The sequence below is a fragment of the Palaemon carinicauda genome, chromosome 37 (genome assembly GCF_036898095.1).
Source record: "Palaemon carinicauda isolate YSFRI2023 chromosome 37, ASM3689809v2, whole genome shotgun sequence".
Taxonomy (NCBI): domain Eukaryota; kingdom Metazoa; phylum Arthropoda; class Malacostraca; order Decapoda; family Palaemonidae; genus Palaemon; species Palaemon carinicauda.
In genome coordinates this window covers 20,626,514-20,645,006 of record NC_090761.1, presented here as the reverse complement: position 1 = coordinate 20,645,006, position 18,493 = coordinate 20,626,514, and the positions used below count along the sequence as shown (strand labels likewise).

Below are 18,493 nucleotides of genomic sequence, written 5' to 3'. Positions count from 1 at the left end.
TGAGAGGGAGAAAGAATGTGGAGGGGAGAAGGAGTGTGAGAGGGAGAAAGAGTGTGGAGGGGAGAAGGAGTGTGAGAGGGAGAAAGAATGTGTAGGGGGAGAAGGAGTGTGAGATGGAAAACAAGTGTGGAGGGGAGAAAGAATGTGAGACAGAGAAAGAATGTGGAGGGGAGGAGTGTGAGAGGGAGAAAGAATATGGAGGCAAGAAGCAGCGTGAGAGGGATATGAAGTGTGGAGTGAAGACGAAGTGTGGAGGGGAGAAGGAGTGTGGAGGGGAGAAGGAGTGTGAGAGGGAGAAAGAATATGGAGGGGAAAAGGAGTGTGAGAGGGCGATGAAGTGTGGAGGGAAGAAGAAGTGTGGAGGGGAGAATGAGTGTGAGAGGGAGAAAGAGTGTGAAGGAAAGAAGGAATGTGGAGATGAGGAGTGTGGAGGGAGAAGGAGTGTGAGAGGGAGAAAGAATGTGAAGGGAGGAAGGAGTGTGAGAGGGAGAAAGAATGTGAAGGGAGGAAGGAGTGTGAGAGGGAGAAAGAGTGTGAAGGGGAGAAGGAGTGTGAGAGGGAGAAGGACTGTGGAGTGGAGAAGGAGTGTGAGAGGGAGAAAGAATGTGGAGGCAAGAAACAGTGTGGAGGGGAGAAGGAGTGTGAGAGGGAGAAAGAATGTGGAGGCAAGAAGCAGTGTGGAGGGGAGGAGTGTGAAAGGGCGAAGGAGTATGAAAGGAAGAAGTGTGAGATGGAGAAAGAGTGTGAAGGGGAGAAGGAGTGTGAGAGGGAGAAAAATGTGGAGGGGAGGAGTGTGGAGGGGAGAAGGAGTGTGAAAGGGGGAGAGAATGTGGAGGGGAGAAAGAGTGTGGAGGGGAGAAGGAAAGTGAGAGGGAAAAAGAATGTGGAGGGGAGAAGGAGTGTGGAGGGGAGAAGGAGTGTGAGAGGGAGAAAGAGTGTGGAGGGGAGAAGGAGTGTGAGAGGGAGAAAGAATGTGTAGGGGGAGAAGGAGTGTGAGATGGAAAACAAGTGTGGAGGGGAGAAAGAATGTGAGATGGAGAAAGAGTGTGAAGGGGAGAAGGAGTGTGAGAGGGAGAAAGAGTGTGAAGGGAAGAAGGAGTGTGAGAGGGAGAAAAATGTGGAGGGGAGGAGTGTGGAGGGGAGAAGGAGTGTGAAAGGGGGAGAGAATGTGGAGGGGAGAAAGAGTGTGGAGGGGAGAAGGAAAGTGAGAGGGAAAAAGAATGTGGAGGGGAGAAGGAGTGTGGAGGGGAGAAGGAGTGTGAGAGGGAGAAAGAGTGTGGAGGGGAGAAGGAGTGTGAGAGGGAGAAAGAATGTGTAAGGGGAGAAGGAGTGTGAGATGGAAAACAAGTGTGGAGGGGAGAAAGAATGTGAGAGGGAGAAAGAATGTGGAGGGGAGAAGGAGTGTGAGAGGGAGAAAGAGTGTGGAGGGGAGAAGGAGTGTGAGAGGGAGAAAGAATGTGTAGGGGGAGAAGGAGTGTGAGATGGAAAACAAGTGTGGAGGGGAGAAAGAATGTGAGACAGAGAAAGAATGTGGAGGGGAGAAAGAGTGTGAGAGGGAGAAAGAATGTGTAGGGGGAGAAGGAGTGTGAGATGGAAAACAAGTGTGGAGGGGAGAAAGAATGTGAGAGGGAGAAAGAATGTGGAGTGGAGAAGGAGTGTGAGAGGGAGAAAGAGTGTGGAGGGGAGAAGGAGTGTGAGAGGGAGAAAGAATGTGTAGGGGGAGAAGGAGTGTGAGATGGAAAACAAGTGTGGAGGGGAGAAAGAATGTGAGACAGAGAAAGAATGTGGAGGGGAGAAGGAGTGTGAGAGGGAGAAAGAATGTGTAGGGGGAGAAGGAGTGTGAGAGAGAGAAAGAATGTGGAGTCAAGAAGCAGTGTGGAGGGGAGAAGGAGTTTGAGAGGGAGAAAGAATGTGGAGGCAAGAAACAGTGTGGAGGGGAGAAGGAGTGTGAGAGGGAGAAAGAATGTGGAGTCAAGAAGCAGTGTGGAGGGGAGAAGGAGTGTGAGAGAGAGAAAGAATGTGGAGGCAAGAAACCGTGTGGAGGGGAGAAGGAGTGTGAGAGGGAGAAAGAATGTGGAGGCAAGAAACAGTGTGGAGGGGAGAAGGAGTGTGAGAGGGAGAAAGAATGTGGAGGCAAGAAACAGTGTGGAGGGGAGAAGGAGTGTGAGAGGGAGAAAGAATGTGGAGGCAAGAAACAGTGTGGAGGGGAGAAGGAGTGTGAGAGGGAGAAAGAATGTGGAGGCAAGAAACAGTGTGGAGGGGAGAAGGAGTGTGAGAGGGAGAAAGAATGTGGAGGCAAGAAACCGTGTGGAGGGGAGAAGGAGTGTGAGAGGGAGAAAGAATGTGGAGTCAAGAAGCAGTGTGGAGGGGAGAAGGAGTGTGAGAGAGAGAAAGAATGTGGAGGCAAGAAACCGTGTGGAGGGGAGAAGGAGTGTGAGAGGGAGAAAGAATGTGGAGGCAAGAAGCAGTGTGGAGGGGAGAAGGAGTGTGAGAGGGAGAAAGAATGTGGAGGCAAGAAACAGTGTGGAGGGGAGAAGGAGTGTGAGAGGGAGAAAGAATGTGGAGGGGAGAAGGAGTGTGAGAGGGAGAAGGAGTGTGAGAGGGAGAAAGAAAGTGGAGGCAAGAAGCAGTGTGGAGGGGAGAAGGAGTGTGAGAGGGAGAAAGAATGTGGAGGCAAGAAACAGTGTGGAGGGGAGAAGGAGTGTGAGAGGGAGAAAGAATGTGGAGGCAAGAAACAGTGTGGAGGGGAGAAGGAGTGTGAGAGGGAGAAAGAATGTGGAGGCAAGAAGCAGTGTGGAGGGGAGGAGTGTGAAAGGGCGAAGGAGTGTGAAGGGAAGAAGGAGTATGAAAGGAAGAAGTGTGAGAGGGAGAAAGAGTGTGAAGGGAAGAAGGAGTGTGAGAGGGAGAAAAATGTGGAGGGGAGGAGTGTGGAGGGGAGAAGGAGTGTGAAAGGGGGAGAGAATGTGGAGGGGAGAAAGAGTGTGGAGGGGAGAAGGAAAGTGAGAGGGAAAAAGAATGTGGAGGGGAGAAGGAGTGTGGAGGGGAGAAGGAGTGTGAGAGGGAGAAAGAATGTGTAGGGGGAGAAGGAGTGTGAGATGGAAAACAAGTGTGGAGGGGAGAAAGAATGTGAGAGGGAGAAAGAATGTGGAGGGGAGAAGGAGTGTGAGAGGGAGAAAGAGTGTGGAGGGGAGAAGGAGTGTGAGAGGGAGAAAGAATGTGTAGGGGGAGAAGGAGTGTGAGATGGAAAACAAGTGTGGAGGGGAGAAAGAATGTGAGACAGAGAAAGAATGTGGAGGGGAGGAGTGTGAGAGGGAGAAAGAATATGGAGGCAAGAAGCAGCGTGAGAGGGATATGAAGTGTGGAGTGAAGACGAAGTGTGGAGGGGAGAAGGAGTGTGGAGGGGAGAAGGAGTGTGAGAGGGAGAAAGAATATGGAGGGGAAAAGGAGTGTGAGAGGGCGATGAAGTGTGGAGGGAAGAAGAAGTGTGGAGGGGAGAATGAGTGTGAGAGGGAGAAAGAGTGTGAAGGAAAGAAGGAATGTGGAGATGAGGAGTGTGGAGGGAGAAGGAGTGTGAGAGGGAGAAAGAATGTGAAGGGAGAAGGAGTGTGAGAGGGAGAAAGAATGTGAAGGGAGGAAGGAGTGTGAGAGGGAGAAAGAGTGTGAAGGGGAGAAGGAGTGTGAGAGGGAGAAGGACTGTGGAGTGGAGAAGGAGTGTGAGAGGGAGAAAGAATGTGGAGGCAAGAAACAGTGTGGAGGGGAGAAGGAGTGTGAGAGGGAGAAAGAATGTGGAGGCAAGAAGCAGTGTGGAGGGGAGGAGTGTGAAAGGGCGAAGGAGTATGAAAGGAAGAAGTGTGAGATGGAGAAAGAGTGTGAAGGGGAGAAGGAGTGTGAGAGGGAGAAAGAGTGTGAAGGGAAGAAGGAGTGTGAGAGGGAGAAAAATGTGGAGGGGAGGAGTGTGGAGGGGAGAAGGAGTGTGAAAGGGGGAGAGAATGTGGAGGGGAGAAAGAGTGTGGAGGGGAGAAGGAAAGTGAGAGGGAAAAAGAATGTGGAGGGGAGAAGGAGTGTGGAGGGGAGAAGGAGTGTGAGAGGGAGAAAGAGTGTGGAGGGGAGAAGGAGTGTGAGAGGGAGAAAGAATGTGTAGGGGGAGAAGGAGTGTGAGATGGAAAACAAGTGTGGAGGGGAGAAAGAATGTGAGAGGGAGAAAGAATGTGGAGGGGAGAAGGAGTGTGAGAGGGAGAAAGAGTGTGGAGGGGAGAAGGAGTGTGAGAGGGAGAAAGAATGTGTAGGGGGAGAAGGAGTGTGAGATGGAAAACAAGTGTGGAGGGGAGAAAAAATGTGAGACAGAGAAAGAATGTGGAGGGGAGAAGGAGTGTGAGAGGGAGAAAGAATGTGTAGGGGGAGAAGGAGTGTGAGATGGAAAACAAGTGTGGAGGGGAGAAAGAATGTGAGAGGGAGAAAGAATGTGGAGGGGAGAAGGAGTGTGAGAGGGAGAAAGAGTGTGGAGGGGAGAAGGAGTGTGAGAGGGAGAAAGAATGTGTAGGGGGAGAAGGAGTGTGAGATGGAAAACAAGTGTGGAGGGGAGAAAGAATGTGAGACAGAGAAAGAATGTGGAGGGGAGAAGGAGTGTGAGAGGGAGAAAGAATGTGTAGGGGGAGAAGGAGTGTGAGATGGAAAACAAGTGTGGAGGGGAGAAAGAATGTGAGAGGGAGAAAGAATGTGGAGGGGAGAAGGAGTGTGGAGGGGAGAAGGAGTGTGAGAGGGAGAAAGAATGTGGAGGGGAGAAGGAGTGTGAGAGGGAGAAAGAATGTGTAGGGGGAGAAGGAGTGTGAGATGGAAAACAAGTGTGGAGGGGAGAAAGAATGTGAGACAGAGAAAGAATGTGGAGGGGAGGAGTGTGAGAGGGAGAAAGAATATGGAGGCAAGAAGCAGCGTGAGAGGGATATTAAGTGTGGAGTGAAGACGAAGTGTGGAGGGGAGAAGGAGTGTGGAGGGGAGAAGGAGTGTGGAGGGGAGAAGGAGTGTGGAGGGGAGAATGAGTGTGAAGGAAGAAGGAATGTGGAGAGAGGAGTGTGGAGGGAGAAGGAGTGTGAGAGGGAGAAAGAGTGTGGAGGGGAGAAGGAGTGTGGAAAGGAAAAGGAGTGTGAGAGAGAGAAAGAATGTGAAGGGGAGAAGGAGTGTGAAAGGGAGAAAGAGTGTGAAGGGAAGAAGGGTGTAGAAGGGAGAAGTGTGGAGGGGAAATGAGTGTGAGAGGGAGAAAGAGTGTGGAGGGGAGGAGATAGGAAGAGACAAAGTGTGTGAAGGGAAGAAGTGTGAAGGGGAGAAAGAGTGTAGAGGGAGAAGGAGTGTGAGGGAGAAGGAGTGTGAGAGGGAAAAAAGTGTGGAGGGGAGAAGGAGGTGAGAGGAAGGAGTGTGGAGGGGAGAAGGAGTGTGAGAGGGAAAAAGAGTGTGGAGGGGAGAAGGAGTGTGGAGGGGAGTAGAAGTGGGAGAGGGAGAAAGTGTGTGGAAGGAAGAGTGTGGAAGGGAGGAGTGTGGAGGGGAAAATGAGTGTGGAGGGGAGAAGGGGTATGAGAGAGAGAAAGAGTGTGGAGGGAGGAGTGTGAGAGGGAGAAAAAGTGTGGAGGAGAGGAGTGTAGAGGGGAGGACTGTGAGAGGGAGAAAGAGTGTGGAGGGGCGAAGGAGTGTGGAGGGGAGAAGGAGTGTGAGAGAGAAAAGAGTGTGGAGGGGAGAAGGTGTGTGGAAGGGAGAAGGAATGTGAGAGGGAGAGAAATGTGGAGGGAGAAGAAGTGTGGAGGGGAAAAGAAGTGTGAGAGGGAGAGAGAGTGTGAAGGGAGAAGGAGTGTGAGAGGGAGAAGGAGTGTGGAGGGGAGAAGGAGTGTGGAGGGAAGAAGGAGTGTGAGAGGGAGAAAGAATGAGGAGGGGAGAAGGAGTTGAGAGGAAGAAGAATGTGGAGGGGGAGAAGGAGTGTGAGAGAGAGAAAGAGTGTGGAGGAGAGAAGTATGTGGAGGGGAGAAGGAGTGTGAGAGGGAGATGAAGTGTGGAGGGGAGAAGGAGTGTGGAGGGGAGAAAAGGGTATGATAGGGAGAAAGAATGTGGAGGGGAGAAGGAGTGTGAGAGGGAGATGAAGTGTGGAGGGGAGAAGGAGTGTGGAGGGGAGAAAAGGGTATGATAGGGAGAAAGAATGTGGAGGGGAGAAGGAGTGTGAGAGGGAGAAGAATGTGGAGGGGAGAAGGAGTGTAAGAGGGAGAAGGAATGTGGAGGGGGAGAAGGAGTGTGAGAGGGAGATGAAGTGTGGAGGGGAGAAGGAGTGTGGAGGGGAGAAAAGGGTATGAGAGGGAGAAAGAATGTGGAGGGGAGAAGGAGTGTGAGAGGTAGAAAGAATGTGGAGGGGAGAAGGAGTGTGGAGGGGAGAAGGAGTGTGAGAGGAGAAAGAATGTGGAGGGGAGAAGGAGTGTGAGAGGGAGATAAGTGTGGAGGGAAGAAGTGTGGAGGGGAGAAGGAGTGTGGAGGGGAGAAGGAGTGTGAGAGGGAGAAAGAATGTGGAGGGGAGAAGGAGTGTGAGAGGGAGATAAAGTATGGAGGGAAGAAGAAGTGTGGAGGGGAAAAGGAGTGTGAGAGGGAGAAAGAGCGTGAAGAAAAGAAGGAATGTGGAGATGAGAAGTGTGGAGGGAGAAGGAGTGTGGAGGGGAGAAGGAGTGTGAGAGGGAGATGAAGTGTGCAGGGGAGAAGGAGTGTGGAGGGGAGAAGGAGTGTGAGAGGGAGATGAAGTGTGAGGGGAGGAGTGTGGAGGGAGAAGGAGTGTGAGAGGGAGATGAAGTGTGAGGGGAGAAGGAGTGTGGAGGGGAGAAGGAGTGTGAGAGGGAGATGAAGTGTGGAGGGAGAAGGAGTGTGGAGGGGAGAAGGAGTGTGAAGGGGAGATGAAGTGTGGAGGGGAGAAGGAGTGTGGAAGGGAGAAGGAGTGTGAGAGGGAGATGAAGTGTGGAGGGGAGAAGGAGTGTGGAGGGGAGAAGGGTGTGAGAGGGAGAAAGAATGTGGAGGGGAGAATGAGTGTGAGAGGGAGATGAAGTGTGGAGGGGAGAAGAAGTGTGGAGGGGAGAAGGAGTGTAAGAGGGAGAAAGAATGTGAGGGGAGAAGGAATGGGGAGGGGAGGAGTGTGAGAGGGAGAAAAGATGTGGAAGGGAGAATGAGCGTGGAGGGGGAGAAGGATTTTGGGAATGAAAAGGAGTGTGAGAGGAGAAGGAGTGTGAAGGGAGAAAGAATGTGGAGGGGAGAAGGAGTGTGAGAGGGAGAAGGAGTGTGAGAGGGGAAAGAGTGTGGAAGGGAAAAGGAGTGTGGGGGGAGGAGTATGAGAGGGAGAGAGAGTGTGGAGGGAGAAAGAGTGTGAGAGGGAGAAAAAGTGTGGAGGGGAGAGGGAGTGTGGAGGGGAGTAGAAGTGGGAGAGGGAGTGTGGAGGGGAGTAGAAGTGGGAGAGGGAGAAAGTGTGTGGAAGGGAGGAGTGTGGAAGGGAAAAGAGTGTGGAGGGGAAAAGGAGTGTGAGGGGAGAAAAAGTGTGGAGGGAGAAGGAGTGTGAGAGGGAGAAAGAGTGTGGAGGGGAGGAGAGTGGAAGAGAGAAAGTGTGAAGGGAAGGAGTGTGAGGGGAGAAAGAGTGTGGAGGGGAGAAGGAGTGTGGAGGGGAGGAGTGTGAGAGGGAGAAGGAGTGTGGAGGGGAGATGGAGTGTAGAGGGGAAGAGTGTGAGAGGGAGAAAGAGTGTGGAGGGGAGAAGGAGTGTGGAGGGGAGAAGGAATGTGAGAGGGAGAAAGAGTGTGGAGGGGAGAAGGAGTGTGGAAGGGAGAAGGAATGTGAGAGGGAGATGAAATGTGGAGGGAAGAAGAGTTGGAGGGGAGAAGGAGTGTGAGAGGAGAAAGAATGTGGAAGGGAGAAGGAGTGGGTAGGGGAGAAGGAGGGAAGAAAAGGAATGTGAGAGGCAGGAGTGGGGAAGGGAGAAAGAATGTGGAGGGGAGAAGGAGTGGAGAGGGAGAAGGAGTGTGGAGGGGAGAATGAGTGTGAGAGGGGAAAGAGTGGGGAGGGGAGAAGGTGTGGAGGGGAGGAATGTGAGAGGGAGAGGAGTGTGGAAGGGAGAAGAAGTGTGGAGGGGAGAAGGAGTGTGACAGGGATAAAGAGTGTGGAGAGGAGGAGTGTGGAGGGGAAAGGAGTGTGAGAGAGAGAAAGAGTGTGGAGGGGAGAAGGAGTGTGGAGGGGAGAAGGAGTGTGAGAGGGAGAAAGAATATGGAGGGGAGAAGGAGTGTGAAGGGAGAAGGAGTGTGAGAGGGAGAGAGAGTGTGAAGGGAAGAAGGAGTGTGAGAGGGAGAAGGATGTGGAGGGGAGAAGGAGTGTGAGAGGGAGGAAGAATGTGGAGGGGAGAAGGAGTGTGAGAGGGAGAGAGAGTGTGAAGGGAAGAAGGAGTGTGAGAGGGAGAAGGACTGTGGAGGGGAGAAGGAGTGTGAGAGGGAGGAAGAATGTGGAGGGGAAAAGAGTGTGAGAGGGAGAGAGAGTGTGAAGGGAAGAAGAGAGTGTGGAGGGAGAAGGATGTGGAGGGGAGAAGGAGTGTGAGAGGGAGGAAGAATGTGGAGGGGAGAAGGAGTTGAGAGGGAGAGAGAGTGTGAAGGGAAGAAGGAGTGTGAGAGGGAGAAGGAGTGTGGAGGGGAGAAGGAGTGTGGAGAGAAGAAGGAGTGTGAGAGGGAGAAAGAATGAGGAGGGGAGAAGGAGTTTGAGAGGAAGTCAGAATGTGGAGGGGAGAAGGAGTGTGAGAGGGAGAAAGAGTGTGGAGGAGAGAAGTATTGTGGAGGGGAAAAGGAGTGTGAGAGGGAGATGAAGTGTGGAGGGGAGAAGGAGTGTGGAGGGGAGAAAAGGGTATGAGAGGGAGAAAGAATGTGGAGGGGAGAAGGAGTGTGAGAGGGAGAAAGAATGTGGAGGGGAGAAGGAGTGTGGAGGGGAGAAGGAGTGTGAGAGGAGAAAGAATGTGGAGGGGAGAAGGAGTGTGAGAGGGAGAAAGTGTGGAGGGAAGAAGTGTGGAGGGAAGAAGTGTGGAGGGGAGAAGGAGTGTGGAGGGGATGAGTGTGAGCGGGAGAAAGAATGTGGAGAGGAGAAGGAGTGTGGAGGGGAGAAGGAGTGTGAGAGGGAGAAAGAATGTGGAGGGGAGAATGAGTGTGAGAGGGAGATGAAGTATGGAGGGAGAAGAAGTGTGGAGGGGAAAGGAGTGTGAGAGGGAGAAAGAGCGTGAAGAAAAGAAGGAATGTGGAGATGAGAAGTGTGGAGGGAGAAGGAGTGTGGAGGGGAGAAGGAGTGTGAGAGGGAGAAAGAGTGTGGAGGAGAGAAGTATGTGGAGGGGAAAGGAGTGTGAGAGGGAGATGAAGTGTGGAGGGGAGAAGGAGTGTGGAGGGGAGAAAAGGGTATGAGAGGGAGAAAGAATGTGGAGGGGAGAAGGAGTGCGAGAGGGAGATGAAGTGTGGAGGGGAGAAGGAGTGTGGAGGGGAGAAAAGGGTATGAGAGGGAGAAAGAATGTGGAGGGGGAGAAGGAGTGCGAGAGGGAGATGAAGTGTGGAGGGGAGAAGGAGTGTGGAGGGGAGAAAAGGGTATGAGAGGGAGAAAGAATGTGGAGGGGAGAAGGAGTGTGAGAGGAGAAAGAATGTGGAGGGGAGAAGGAGTGTGGAGGGGAGAAGGAGTGTGAGAGAGGAGAAAGAATGTGGAGGGGAGAAGGAGTGTGAGAGGGAGATAAGTGTGGAGGGAAGAAGTGTGGAGGGAAGAAGTGTGGAGGGGAGAAGGAGTGTGGAGGGGATGAGTGTGAGGGGAGAAAGAATGTAGAGAGGAGAAGGAGTGTGGAGGGGAGAAGGAGTGTGAGAGGGAGAAAGAATGTGGAGGGGAGAATGAGTGTGAGAGGGAGATGAAGTGTGGAGGGAAGAAGAAGTGTGGAGGGGAAAAGGAGTGTGAGAGGGAGAAAGAGCGTGAAGAAAAGAAGGAATGTGGAGATGAGAAGTGTGGAGGGAGAAGGAGTGTGGAGGGGAGAAGGAGTGTGAGAGGGGATGAAGTGTGAGGGGAGAAGGAGTGTGGAGGGGAGAAGGAGTGTGAGAGGGAGATGAAGTGTGAGGGGAGGAGTGTGGAGGGAGAAGGAGTGTGAGAGGGAGATGAAGTGTGCAGGGGAGAAGGAGTGTGGAGGGGAGAAGGAGTGTGAGAGGGAGATGAAGTGTGGAGGGGAGAAGGAGTGTGGAGGGGAGAAGGAGTGTGAAGGGGAGATGAAGTGTGGAGGGGAGAAGGAGTTTGGAGGGGAGAAGGAGTGTGAAGGGGAGATGAAGTGTGGAGGGGAGAAGAAGTGTGGAGGGGAGAAGGAGTGTGGAGGGGAGAAGGGTGTGAGAGGGAGAAAGAATGTGGAGGGGAGAATGAGTGTGAGAGGGAGATGAAGTATGGAGGGAAGAAGAAGTGTGGAGGGAAAAGCAGTGTGAGAGGGAGAAAGAATGTGAAGGGGAGAAGGAGTGGGGAGGGGAGGAGTGTGAGAGGGAGAAAGAGCGTGAAGAAAAGAAGGAATGTGGAGATGAGGAGTGTGGAGGGAGAAGGAGTGTGGAGGGGAGAAGGAGTGTGGAGGGGAGAAGGAGTGTGAGAGGGAAAAGAAGTGTGGAGGGGAGAAAGTGTGAGAGGGAGAAAGAATGTGGAAGGGAGGAGTGTGAGGGGAGATGAAGTGTGGAGGGGAGAAGAAGTGTGGAGGGGAGAAGGAGTGTGAGAGGGAGAAAGAATGTGAAGGGGAGAAGGAAGGGGAGGGGAGGAGTGTGAGAGGGAGAAAGATGTGGAAGGGAGAAGGAGTGTGGAGGGGAGAAGGATTTTGGGAATGAAAAGGAGTGTGAGAGGCAGAAGGAGTGTGGAAGGGAGAAAGAATGTGGAGGGGAGAAGGAGTGTGAGAGGGAGAAGGAGTGTGAGAGGGGAAAGAGTGTGGAAGGGAAAGGAGTGTGGCGGGGAGGAGTATGAGAGGGAGAGAGAGTGTGGAGGGAGAAAGAGTGTGAGAGGGAGAAAAAGTGTGGAGGGGAGAGGAAGTGCGAGAGGAAGGAGTGTGGAGGGGAGAAGGAGTGTGAGAGGGAGAAAGAGTGTGGAGGGGAGGAGAGTGGAAGAGAGAAAGTGTGAAGGGAAGGAGTGTGAAGGGGAGAAAGAGTGTGGAGGGGAAAAGGAGTGTGAAGGGGAGAAAGAGTGTGGAGGGGAAAAGGAGTGTGATGGGGAGAAGGAGTGTGAGAGGGAGAAAGAGTGTGAAGGGGAGAAGGAGTGTCAGAAGGAGTGTGGAGGGGAGAAGGAATGTGAGAGGGAGAAGGAGTGTGGAGGGGAGAATGAGTGTGGAGGGGAGAATGAGTGTGGAGGGGAGAGAAGTGGGAGAGGGAGAAAGTGTGTGGAAGGGAGGAGTGTGGAAGGGAAAATGAGTGTGGAGGGGAAAAGGGATGTGAGGGGGAGAAAGAGTGTGGAGCGGAGGAGTGTGAGAGGGAGAAAAAGTGTGGAGGAGAGAAGGAGTGTAGAGGGGAGAAGGAGTGTGAGAGGGAGAAAGAGTGTGGAGGGGAGGAGAGTGGAAGAGAGAAAGTGTGAAGGGAAGGAGTGTGAAGGGGAGAAAGAGTGTGGAGGGGAGAAGGAGTGTGGAGGGGAGGAGTGTGAGAGGGAGAAGGAGTGTGGAGGGGAGAGGAGTGTGAGAGGGAGATGAAGTGTGGAGGGGAGAAGGAGTGTGGAGGGGAGAATGAGTGTGAGAGGGAGATGAAGTGTGGAGGGAAGAAGAAGTGTGGAGGGGAAAAGAGTGTGAGAGGGAGAAAGAATGTGAGGGGAGAAGGAGTGGGAGGGGAGGAGTGTGAGAGGGAGAAAGAGCGTGAAGAAAAGAAGGAATGTGGAGAGAGGAGTGTGGAGGGAGAAGGAGTGTGGAGGGGAGAAGAAGTGTGGAGGGGAGAAGGAGTGTGAGAGGGAGAAGAAGTGTGGAGGGGAGAAAGTGTGAGAGGGAGAAAGAATGTGGAGGGAGGAGTGTGAGGGGAGATGAAGTGTGGAGGGGAGAAGAAGTGTGGAGGGGAGAAGGAGTGTGAGAGGGAGAAAGAATGTGAAGGGGAGAAGGAATGGGGAGGGGAGGAGTGTGAGAGGGAGAAAAGATGTGGAAGGGAGAATGAGTGGAGGGGAGAAGGAGGGAATGAAAAGGAGTGTGAGAGGAGAAGGAGTGTGGAAGGGAGAAAGGATGTGGAGGGGAGAAGGAGTGTGAGAGGGAGAAGGAGTGTGAGAGGGGAAAGAGTGTGGAAGGGAAAAGGAGTGTGGAGGGGAGAAGGAGTATGAGAGGGAGAGAGAGTGTGGAGGGGAGAAAGAGTGTGAGAGGGAGAAAAAGTGTGGAGGGGAGAGGAAGTGCGAGAGGAAGGAGTGTGGAGGGGAGAAGGAGTGTGAGAGGGAGAAAGAGTGTGGAGGGGAGGAGAGTGGAAGAGAGAAAGTGCGTGAAGGGAAGGAGTGTGAAGGGGAGAAAGAGTGTGGAGGGGAGAAGGAGTGTGAGAGGGAGAAAGAGTGTGGAGGGGAGAAGGAGTGTCAGAAGGAGTGTGGAGGGGAGAAGGAATGTGAGAGGGAGAAGGAGTGTGGAGGGGAGAATGGGTGTGGAGGGGAGTAGAAGTGGGAGAGGGAGAAAGTGTGTGGAAGGTAAGAGTGTGGAAGGGAGGAGTGTGGAAGGGAAAATGAGTGTGGAGGGGAAAAGGGATGTGAGGGGAGAAAGAGTGTGGAGCGGAGGAGTGTGAGAGGGAGATAAATGTGGAGGAGAGAAGGAGTGTAGAGGGGAGAAGGAGTGTGAGAGGGAGAAAGAGTGTGGAGGGGCGAAGGAGTGTGAGAGGGAGAAAGAGTGTGGAGGGGAGAAGGAGTGTGAGAGGGAGAAGGAGTGTGGAGGGGAGAAGGAGTGTGAGAGGGAGAAGGAGTGTGGAGGGGAGAAGGAGTTTGAGAGGGAGATGAAGTGTGGTGGGGAGAAGGAGTGTGAGAGGGAGAAAGAATGTGGAGGGGGAGAAGGAGTGTGAGAGGAAAAACGAGTGTGGAGGGGAGAAAAAGTGTGGAGGTGAGAAAGAATGTTGAGGGGAGAAGGAGCGGGGAGGGAAGAAGGAGTGTGAGAGGGAGAAAGAATGTGGAGGGGGAGGAGTGTGAGAGGGAAAACGAGTGTGGAGGGGAGAAAAAGTGTGGAGGGGAGAAAGAATGTGAGAGGAGAAAGAATGTGGAGGGGAGAAGGAGTGTGAGAGGGAGAAAGAAGTGTGGAGGGGAGGAGTGTGATAGGGAGAAAGAATGTGGAGGGGAAAAGGAGTGTGAGAGGGAGAAAGAGTGTGAAGGAGAAAGAATGTGGAGATGAGGAGTGTGGAGGGAGAAGGAGTGTGGGAGAGAGAAAGAGTGTGGAGGAGAGAAGGAGTGTGGAAGGGGGAAGGAGTTTGAGAGGGAGAAAGAATGTGGAGGGGAGGAGTGTGAGAGGGAGAAAGAATGTGGAGGGGAAAAGGAGTGTGGAGGGGAGAAGGAGTGTGAGAGGGAGAAAGAGTGTGAAGGAAAGAAGGAATTTGGATATGAGGAGTGTGGAGGGAGGAGTTTGGAGGGGAGAAGGAGTGTGGAGAGGAGAAGGAGCGTGGAGGGAGGAGTTTGGAGGGGAGAAGGAGTGTGAGAGGAGGGAGAAGGAGTGTGGAGGGGAGAAGGAGTGTGGAGGGAGAAGGAGTGTGGAGAGGAGAAGGAGTGTGGAGGGGAGAAGGAGTGTGGAGAGGAGAAGGAGTGTGGAGAGGAGAAGGAGTGTGGAGGGGAGAAGGAGTGTGGAGAGGAGAAGGAGTGTGGAGAGGAGAAGGAGTGTGGAGAGGAGAAGGAGTGTGGAGAGGAGAAGGAGTGTGGAGGGGAGAAAGAATGTGGAGATGAGGAGCGTGGAGGGAGAAGGTGTGAGAGGGAGAAAGAGTGTGGAGGGGAGAAGGAGTGTGGAAGGGAGAAGGAGTTTGAAAGGGAGATGAAGTATGGAGGGTAGAAGGAGTGTGGAGAGGAGAAGGAGTGTGGAGGGAGGAGTTTGGAGGGGAGAAGGAGTGTGGAGAGGAGAAGGAGTGTGGAGGGGAGAAGGAGTGTGGAGAGGAGAAGGAGTGTGGAGGGGAGAAGGAGTGTGGAGAGGAGAAGGAGTGTGGAGAGGAGAAGGAGTGTGGAGGGGAGAAGGAGTGTGGAGAGGAGAAGGAGTGTGGAGAGGAGAAGGAGTGTGGAGGGGAGAAGGAGTGTGGAGAGGAGAAGGAGTGTGGAGGGGAGAAGGAGTGTGGAGAGGAGAAGGAGTGTGGAGAGGAGAAGGAGTGTGGAGAGGAGAAGGAGTGTGGAGGGGAGAAAGAATGTGGAGATGAGGAGCGTGGAGGGAGAAGGTGTGAGAGGGAGAAAGAGTGTGGAGGGGAGAAGGAGTGTGGAAGGGAGAAGGAGTTTGAAAGGGAGATGAAGTATGGAGGGTAGAAGGAGTGTGGAGAGGAGAAGGAGTGTGGAGGGAGGAGTTTGGAGGGGAGAAGGAGTGTGGAGAGGAGAAGGAGTGTGGAGGGGAGAAGGAGTGTGGAGAGGAGAAGGAGTGTGGAGGGGAGAAGGAGTGTGGAGAGGAGAAGGAGTGTGGAGAGGAGAAGGAGTGTGGAGGGAGAAGGAGTGTGGAGAGGAGAAGGAGTGTGGAGGGGAGAAGGAGTGTGGAGAGGAGAAGGAGTGTGGAGGGGAGAAGGAGTGTGGAGAGGAGAAGGAGTGTGGAGAGGAGAAGGAGTGTGGAGAGGAGAAGGAGTGTGGAGGGGAGAAGGAGTGTGGAGAGGAGAAGGAGTGTGGAGGGGAGAAGGAGTGTGGAGGGGAGAAGGAGTGTGGAGAGGAGAAGGAGTGTGGAGAGGAGAAGGAGTGTGGAGGGGAGAAGGAGTGTGGAGAGGAGAAGGAGTGTGGAGGGGAGAAGGAGTGTGGAGAGGAGAAGGAGTGTGGAGGGGAGAAGGAGTGTGGAGAGGAGAAGGAGTGTGGAGAGGAGAAGGAGTGTGGAGGGGAGAAGGAGTGTGGAGAGGAGAAGGAGTGTGGAGGGGAGAAGGAGTGTGGAGAGGAGAAGGAGTGTGGAGGGGAGAAGGAGTGTGGAGGGGAGAAGGAGTGTGGAGGGGAGAAGGAGTGTGGAGAGGAGAAGGAGTGTGGAGAGGAGAAGGAGTGTGGAGAGGAGAAGGAGTGTGGAGGGGAGAAAGAATGTGGAGATGAGGAGCGTGGAGGGAGAAGGTGTGAGAGGGAGAAAGAGTGTGGAGGGGAGAAGGAGTGTGGAAGGGAGAAGGAGTTTGAAAGGGAGATGAAGTATGGAGGGTAGAAGGAGTGTGGAGGGGAGAAAGAGTGTGAGAGGGAGAAAGAATGTGGAGGGGAGAAGGAGTGTGGAAGGGAGAAGAAGTGTGAGAGGGAAAAAGAGTTTGGAAGGGAAAATGAGTGTGGAGGGGAGAAGGGGTGTGAGAGGGAGAAAGAGTGTGGAGGGGAGGAGTGTGGAAGGCAGAAGGAGTGTGGAGGGAGGAGTATAGAGGTGAGGAAAGGAAAGAAGTAATTAACTATTAAATATAACAGTGTACAATAGAATAAATTCATATATAAACTATAAGAAAAAAAAGAAAAAAACAAGAGGAGAGAAATAAGATAGAATAGTATGCCCGAGTGTAACCTCAAGCCAGAGAACTCTAATCCAGCAGTGGAAGGCCACTGTACAGAGGCTATGGCACTACCAAAAGACTAAAGAACAATGGTTTGATTTTGGAGTGTCCTCCTAGAAGAGGTGCTTCCCATACCTAAAGAGTTTCTTCTACCCTCACCAAGAGAAAGTAGCCACTGAACAACTACCGTGCAATAGTTAAACCCCCTGAGTGAAGAAGAATTGTTTAAAATCAAGTCCTCTTATATCTTATATCCCTTCCCTGCTAGCTAGACAATCTCGGTTTCACCCACACATAACCCACCTTTGTACCACGTGATTGGAGAGATTCCTGTCGATCTTATCCCTCTCTGCAATGATTCACCAGCATCTTTGGTAACTACCAGAGCAACACCTTCACTCTGTACACGCAATAACACACACAAATAGAAGGGCATCAATCATCGTTCCTTGATGTCAATCAGCTCTAACCACAAACGTCTGTCTTGCCACAGGCTGTTATCAATGCAGTCGTTTTTCTATTCACCATTAAAACATACATGGGAAAATGATTGCAACCAACACGATTTTATCGTTGTCATCTTCACGTTGAAAGATTGCATGCACCAGTCACTTAATATAACTCTTAATACCAACACAGATAAATGCCAAATCGCCTTTGTAGATAAATTGGAAAACATTTAAGCCTAGAGTACCGATATAAAGGTACTATATTTAAGCCTATTTATTGTCTTTGAATTGTAACCTTGCGCTCACGTAACGAAAAGTTGCCGGATACTTCCAGATTGATTAAATCTCCCACCTACCACTACCAAGCCTACTTATGCAAGTGACAGTGTTCCCAGTATGAAAACGAATATATCCTTTGTATACTTTTTGACAGTACTCTCTTACGAGACCGAGAAAATGGATACGAAATGGCAAAATAGTATGATTTAGGATACTATTTGTTTGGTTTTTACCTTTTTTCCGCAAGTTTTTTGTCGAGTTTACTGTCTCTGTACCACACCATTATACCTCTTGTCTTTTTATTACATTAATCAATTTATTTCTGATGATTCCTTTGCCATTACATAATATCACTTTGGACTAATATCTTTAAAATCAAAGGAGCCAAAAACTCCAATGCCTAACATATGTCCATTGCTTGACACTTATATTTTCTCTTCCCTCTAATTTTCTAAGTTTTTGTAGATTAAATATGAAAGATTTTTTTCAATGTTGTTACCGTTCTTAAGATATTTTATTTCAATTGTTCATTGACTCTCTCGTAGTTTATTTATTTCCTTTCTTCACTGGGTTATTTTGAACTTTTGGAGCCCTTGGGCTTATAGCATCCTGTTTTTCTAACTAGGGTTGTAGCTTAGGCTGCTTAGCAAGAGATGATGATAATAATAATAATAATAATAATAATAATAATAATAATAATAATAATAATAATAATAATAATTTGGGATACGTCGTGAATGTTCCCATTGGTAACACTGTGTGACAGTGAAAGTCAAACAAGACTAGTTGCTGTACCGCCTGAAGTCTTATTTGTATGTGCAGTGAATCGTTGTAATCAAAGTTGCATAATATTGATGCGCAAGTTTACCGTGATGCATTTTACAATCAACACAAGCCTTGAATTAAACCGGATCTACATTAGTGTCATGAAGGCAGGGGCAAATACGCAAGAAATGTGAAAAGCCACTTAAACGTATAGGAAAGGAGTCAGCTATTTACGACAGTTTTCAAGGTAAACGAACGCTACCATATATTTTTTTTGCCTAGATTATCTTGACCTGACTTAACCTAACCTAACCTGTGCATTAAGCATCCATGACAATTATTTATTGTGCAAAACATTCAATTATGTGATTCCCAATCTAACCTAACCTAACCTGTGCATTAAGTATCTATGACAATTATATATTGTGCAAATCATTCAACTATGTAAAATATTAGTTTATTATTTAGGGAAATCAGTTTGTTTGTGTTTGGGAAACTATAGATAAGTGGATTACGCCATGCACTTTTAATGAAATTGTACAAACCTCGGCTGAAACAGTATGAAAAATACATAGGTCTAGGTTTGTGTCTTGCATGGGAAATCGGTAAAGTTTTGGATTCAACCAAATTGGGAAATGTATTATATTAATATATTTTCCTAGTAAAGCACGTGATAACAAAACACTTCTTCTCAATACATTATTGTCGCTAATGCATACTTACAGAGAAAAAAAATATTTCAGGAATTGAAGGTCTTGACTTTTTCTAAGTTTAGTGTATATCTTTCCATGGGCACGCAAGGTAGCTCTTGTTCGTTTGTATATCTGTTTTCATCTTACTTGGCTCCTCCCCATTGCGCAATGTGACAATATTTGCTTGAATGCGCATTTGCTCCTCCCACTAATGTCGCTCCTCCAATCTAAATACTACTGGGTTCTTTTCAAGGGTTATTATTGGACGATTCATTGGTCTCTCAGTCTTGTTTCAAGGATCTGTTTTTCGTGCAATATAACATTGTAAACGATAGTATTTTGTTTTTTTCCCTATTTCATTATGGGAGAAACCCGTGATTGTCGTTTGTTTTCGGTTTTCAAAAGTTCCGGTTTCTATATTTTCATCACACGTCACTTGACTGTCATGGATCCTCCGGTACGGTTGTGTGAAATATGTCGTTATTCCTATTTTGATGTGATCGGCAGATTTCATGGGAATTATAATGGAACTCCTGAAGTAGTGAATCGTTTTCTAAGGGAGCATTCCGTATTACCTTTAAGTGTCCAGTGTGGTAAATGTGATTCGGCTTTACATTTTCGTGAGGATAGACGTGTGGTATTGTACCAAATCTGTAAAGGAGGGTCAACCACAACCTT

The 18,493-nt window shown here is 50.6% G+C and overlaps 4 protein-coding genes across 4 annotated transcripts; all 4 read left to right on the top strand.

Moving 5' to 3' along the window:
• The first annotated feature begins 113 nt into the window (after nt 1–113).
• Nucleotides 114–815, top strand: LOC137629213 (octapeptide-repeat protein T2-like). The gene has a single exon (XM_068360475.1). The coding sequence runs from the start codon at nt 114–116 to the stop codon at nt 813–815; it is 702 nt and encodes a 233-aa protein (XP_068216576.1).
• A 2,425-nt stretch (nt 816–3,240) lies between these two features.
• LOC137629212 (high mobility group nucleosome-binding domain-containing protein 5-like) lies at nt 3,241–3,609 on the top strand. The gene has a single exon (XM_068360474.1). It carries the CDS (start codon nt 3,241–3,243, stop codon nt 3,607–3,609), a length of 369 nt encoding a protein of 122 aa, XP_068216575.1.
• Nucleotides 3,610–4,830: 1,221 nt separating this feature from the next.
• On the top strand, nt 4,831–5,241 carry LOC137629211 (octapeptide-repeat protein T2-like). Its single transcript, XM_068360473.1, has one exon. It carries the CDS (start codon nt 4,831–4,833, stop codon nt 5,239–5,241), a length of 411 nt encoding a protein of 136 aa, XP_068216574.1.
• A 5,612-nt stretch (nt 5,242–10,853) lies between these two features.
• LOC137629210 (octapeptide-repeat protein T2-like) lies at nt 10,854–11,702 on the top strand. The gene has a single exon (XM_068360472.1). It carries the CDS (start codon nt 10,854–10,856, stop codon nt 11,700–11,702), a length of 849 nt encoding a protein of 282 aa, XP_068216573.1.
• The last annotated feature ends 6,791 nt before the right edge of the window (nt 11,703–18,493 follow it).